Below are 5820 nucleotides of genomic sequence, written 5' to 3'. Positions count from 1 at the left end.
TCTCTCTCCCCCACTCTCTCTCCCCTTCTCTCTCTCCCCCTCTCTCTCTCCCTTGCTGTCTTGCTCACTAACTCTTTCTTTCTCCTTCTCTCTCTCACTCTTTCTCTCTCTCTCTCTTGCTAATTCTCTCTAATTCTCTCCCCCTACTCCCTCTTTCTCTTATTGTGACGTGATATTGGATTGTATGAAAAGCGAGTAATATATCTCAATTAGTTCAATTAACTAAGTGATATTCCTGATAGCTTTCGTGCGACCAATGATAAGTACACACAATAACCTATATGTCAGACAGCATTTAAATATCCAGATGTTAAATGCTGCCTTTTTCATGCAGGCTGTTTGCTGCTTTGTAGCTATCGAGCTTAGGGTAAAGGCAAACATTTTGAAAGCTAAACACACGATACTGTTTCGGTTTTCAGAGTTTTATGGCCTTACGCCAAACAGGCTTGTCAGTCGTGCCAATAAGGGAGCCTCTACATTGTGTGTTGACCTGCTAGAAATAACATCCAAATCTCTTTCAAATCACAACGTATTATTTTAATTGTACGTTATGATTTTAATAGTACGGTGCGGAGTAGGGGTGGGGGCACTGGATAATGTAGTCCTAGAAGATGCGTCGCTTCTGAATTAAAAGCTGGGTGATTGTTGTTGGAACGTCTTTGGTTATAGGTCCGCTCGATCACTGATGGTCTGGCACTGAATTATATCAACGACAGCAAAAACAAAAACAACGATATTGCCCTCCAAATACGTAGCGCAGCTTCGCACTCTGATCTCTACTCGTAGGTAGTCATGATGGGTATAACGGGCTTCGTATATTTTACCCCAGGGACACTTTGATAGCATGCACTGCTCTCTCACTCAATAATAATAATAATGATAATAATAATAATAATAATAATAATAATAATAATAATAATAATAATAATAATAATAATAATAATAATAATAATAATAATCCTTTCTACTATAAGCACTAGGCCTGAAATTTGGGGGAGTGGTTAGTCGATTATATTGACTCCAGTACTCAACTGTTACTTATTTTATCGACTCCGAAAGGATGAAAGGCAAAGTTGACCTCGGCGAAGTTTGAACTCAAAACGTGAAAATGGACGAAATGCCGCGAAGCATTTTGCCCGGCGTGCTAACGATTCTGTCAAAAATTAATTTAGAAGACAGCTTAAGTGCTGTATGCAATTTGAATGATAAATCAATCAATCAGAGAACCGTTCAGATGAGTTGAACATATTCGATACTTCTACGTTCAGTTAATTTTGTTTGGGGTTTTTTCTTTAGGTTATGTTTGTGCTTTATTATTTATGTCTATCTATAATGTCTATCTTAGCTCTTTTGACTTTTTTATACGAGGCTGAGTCAGAAAGTAATACAATTCTTTTATTTGCATTACTTTCTGATTAGCATTTGAGTTTTAACAGGACAAATAGCCAATGCATGTATGAATCTACATCAAATGACATTTAAAAACAACATTATTCCATCGCTTATTCTTGTGAATTGGCATGGCAGTGTGGTTAAGGAGATTTTTTGAAGCTACTTGGATTCGGTCTCACTGTGTGGCGACTTGAGTTTTCTACTATATCTTTGTATTGTAATGTGTGTGTGTGTGTGTGTGTGTGTGTGCGTGTGTGTGTAAATACATATATGTGATAAAAATAATCAGATTGTAACGTTAGATAAGTTTATATTCAATTAAAGCTATCGTAACAAATTTCAAAGGATGTCATTTTAGATAAATTATATTCAGTTTGTGACGTCATTGACTGTATCTCGTATATAAAGGATATATATATATGTGTGTGTGTGTGCGTGCGCGCGCGCGTCCGTGTATGTATGTATGTATGTATATATAAAGTTATATATGTATATATAGATAAACATACATACATATACGTATTCATTTATGTGTGTGTGTGTATGAACACACATACACACACACACACACACACACACACACACAATGACAGGAACAAATTTACGTTATGATCTCAAATATACCCTGCGAAATATATTTCATTCTATCTAAATCTCAGTGTTCTCAGGATATGCCAAAAATAATCCGACTGTGAACAAAGTACACAAACTATACGTGAAAGAAAAATGCCGAATTACAGTCCATTAGATCTGCTTCCATGTATTCTAGGAATATTACGACATTCTATAGATATTTTGGAGAATGGAATCTGTCTCTATTACATCATGTTTGCTATGCATTGTGGGAAGGCTGCAAAAGCCTATAAACTCTGCTGAAGAAGCTTATAGTAGGTTATTCTGTTAACTTTTGCCATGGTCTGTTTGTGGTTTGGTACTTTTTATAACTAGATTCATTATGGTTCATACAAACTTGATGAGTAGGTAAATAGGTATTTAGGTAGAGAGTGATAGGCAGAGGATTTTTTTTTCTTGTAATTTCTAAAAGATTTCTTCGTTGTCTTTTACCTCGCTTGAATAATATATTTTCTCATCACTAACGGAAGCAAATTTACCACGACTGTTTCAAACAAGCCTGTTGCCAAATTATTTCGTACTGTTATGGTTTCAAAGATAAATTCTTGCTGTAACTAATCTATAAAAAAGCATTTGCTTACAATGTCTATACAGCTGCTCAGGGTTCAACCCCATTGTTTTTTCTTTGCTGTATTATTAATTTTTTAATATTTCTTTACTTTTTCAATGCTTTTTTCACTAATTGCATTCTGGTATTCCATTGTTTTCAACATCAAAACTATTTCTAAAGGCTTGTAATTTTCTTGTTTCAGTCTTTAGACTGCAACTATGGTGGGGCACCGCATTGACGGGTGTAGTGAAACAGATCAACCCCAGTACTTATCTTGTCGTTTTTTTTTTGCAAAACTGCTAAGTTACGGGGACGTAAATAAAGCAACACCAGTTGTCACGCAGTAGTTGGGACAAACACACACATACACATACATACATACACGTGTAGTTATATATAACTACACGTGTGCTGTTGGCGATTTCTGTTTCATCATTGGACTTTCCTCTTTCTCCTTTCCGACGAAGAGCCATGATCGAAACGTCAAACTCTTTCCTTTCACCGAACGTTAAGCTAATACATTTTTGTGCACGTCCTCACGTTCGTTCTTCTATTGTTTTTTACATATTTTGTATTCGTTTATTTGTTTATTTGAATTGTCTGTATATATATATATATATATATATATATATATATATATGATGACATTCTTTCATTTTTCATCTACCAAATCCACTCACAAGGCTTTCGTTGTCTGGGGCTATAATAGAAGCCACTTGCGCAAGGTGCTGTGCAGTGGGACCGAGCTCAGTACTACGTGGTTGGGAAGCAATATTCTTACCACACATCCACGTCTGTGCCTATACCGGCGTAGCTGGTAACAAACATACATGCACGTATGTGTGTGGGTGTAAGTCTGTGTATGTGCTTACGTGTGTGTTCGTGCATTCTGCGCGCGCGCGTATGTTTGCGTTTGAATATATCAAGAAATCTGTGCATGAACGTGAGTATATATGATGACACACGTGGATATGTATGTAGAAAATATAAGTAACGAACTAGGAGAGAGATATAAGGTTGTTTCATGTTCGTTTGTTTTGTTTATTTCAGGTCCTGTAACATGTTATAAATGCATGGGAACTATGGTGAACAGTTCTTGTGCTGATCCGGTGAACGTGAACAACATCTCAATGAAAGAATGTCCACAAGGACTGTGTATAAAATGGACGAGAAAGCTCGGTGGTAAGTAAATAGTTCATCTACCTGAAACACAAATTCATGTCTTTAAATGCAGCCACCCCTATCCAACATAAAATATTATTCCTTACAAGTGACAGAAACAGTATTAGTTCAAAATAGCAATCTATGTATCATACTTAAAGCCGATACATTGTTGAAAGCCTGCTAAACTACGGTATTCATCTCCAAATAGCATCTCTTATGGGCGTATAATGTTAAAAAAAGACACAGAAATATATCATTAGCAGTGTGGCATTGCTAATTACATATTTCTTTCTCACATGGCCTCGTCAGTAGCAAGTATTCACTGACAACCGCATGCTAAGACACAATCATCTGCTATAGATATAATAAAACAAAAAAATCAGTGACGTCGCAACTGGCCGGCAGACTCAGTTAAAATTCGTTATGAGAGACGAAAGCAGTATTAGTTTAAAATAGCAATCTGTGTATCATACTTAAAAAGGAATACATCAGTGAAAGCCTTCAAAACTGCAGTATTCCTCTCGTGATAGTATCTCTTGTAGACGTACATTGTTAAAATACTACACCCTATCGTGTGTTTTTTAATCTCTTTTTTATTACTTAATTCAGTGGTTTACAACATTTTGTAACTCAACAATTCCTGCATTGAATGGCTTTTTATGTTTTCAGAATAAAAATCAGATTACTTTAAGCATACAGCTAATTTTGCAGTGATTTCTTATCCATATTTACTTATATTATTCCATGCAACATAAGTTTTTTTTTTAATATCTGCGTGTACTAGTGCCCCCCGAGATAAACTTTTGATGTACTGTACTAAAGAGGGTGAGGACTTATATAATAAAATCATATTGGCCTTGATGCATCGTCAGTCATTCTTCTGTTCGTGATAAACAATGTTCTATCCCGACAAACACTTTTTAAACGTGATTGCTATATTTCTTACAAAAAAAATCACAAGTTCTCTGAACGCTTCGCGTCAAGCGCACTTTTGCTGCCTCTTTCTGAACCCATAATGCCTCAAAGGGCTACTATCATCCAGGTTAAGAATCCCTGAGTTGATCGGGTGAGGAGGGACAGCATTTATGATCTTTTCGAATAGGGTCTCTTTGATTACAGACAAGGAAAAACTTCTATCGTCAGATCAGAAATCTAATCTGAATGATTACAAAATAAGGGTATTTGCTAAAGGTACCCAATGAAAATATATTGGCGCTAAACCTGATGACTGATTTAAATATTCCACGCAAGAACGTATATAACCTATCCTACACTTCTGCTCACAGCTTGCCTTGAGAGTCTGTGAACTTTGATGCATCATTGTTCCTGTTGCTGCTGTTATTATTGTTGGTGTTTGTGACGTTTGTATTATAGTTGTAATTGTTGTTGTCGTTGTTGTATTTGCCTGTTTTTCCATCACTGCAAATGGTGGTAGTCAAGCTGGAGATGCTTGGGTTATGTTAAGAGGAGTCATCGCTATTCAGTGTCTTTTGACTGTCTCTGTTAGAAGAATCCCACGACTTCATATGGTTGTGTTTTCTAACCATTATTTTCAACGTTAAAATTTACGATATGGTGAAAGTTTTGTCGTACGAAAAATGTCCCTTAGGACCCACACATAGGATTCCTCAACAGACAGTAAAGTAGGGGGTCCTCTTTTAATGAAATCCCCCCTCCCCAAAAAATAAACTAAAGAGCATAGTATCATCAAAAACATCATCATCATTTTAACGTTTAACAGGATTTATTGAAGCAGATATATAGACATATGGCCTGAAATTTGTGGAAAGGGACTGGTCGTTAGAGCGACCCCAGTATTCAACTGGTTCTTATTTTATAGATGCCGAAAGGATGAAAGGCAAAGTCGGCCTCGGTGAAATAATAATAATAATAATAATAATAATAATAATAATAATAATAATAATAATAATAATAATAATAAGGGAAAACCATCTTAATCCCCAAATCCACGGAAACGGAGAAACCACAAAACTATAGACCTGTCTCCCTACGATCTACAAAGCCTTTACTGCAATAATATCGCAGAGATTGAGTAAGCACCTGGAAAATAACAATCTGTT

At 36.0% G+C, this 5820-nt stretch overlaps 1 protein-coding gene across 3 annotated transcripts in view; it reads left to right on the top strand.

Annotated features, from left to right (window-relative positions):
- The window catches only part of LOC106874787 (protein quiver), a 213840-nt gene that overhangs the window by 204296 nt on the left and 3724 nt on the right, over positions 1-5820 (top strand). For 2 of the 3 annotated variants that reach the window (XM_014922641.2, XM_014922642.2), the window contains exon 2: positions 3626-3757. In XM_014922641.2, the coding sequence (XP_014778127.1) occupies positions 3626-3757 (132 nt within the window). Of the gene's footprint in view, positions 1-2045; positions 2280-3625; positions 3758-5820 lie in introns of those variants that run through there. The other variant, XM_014922640.2, reaches the window with a different exon arrangement.

Source organism: Octopus bimaculoides, chromosome 6 (genome assembly GCF_001194135.2).
Source record: "Octopus bimaculoides isolate UCB-OBI-ISO-001 chromosome 6, ASM119413v2, whole genome shotgun sequence".
Classification (NCBI taxonomy): Eukaryota; Metazoa; Mollusca; class Cephalopoda; order Octopoda; family Octopodidae; genus Octopus; species Octopus bimaculoides.
This window is presented reverse-complemented; position numbering and strand designations above follow the sequence as displayed.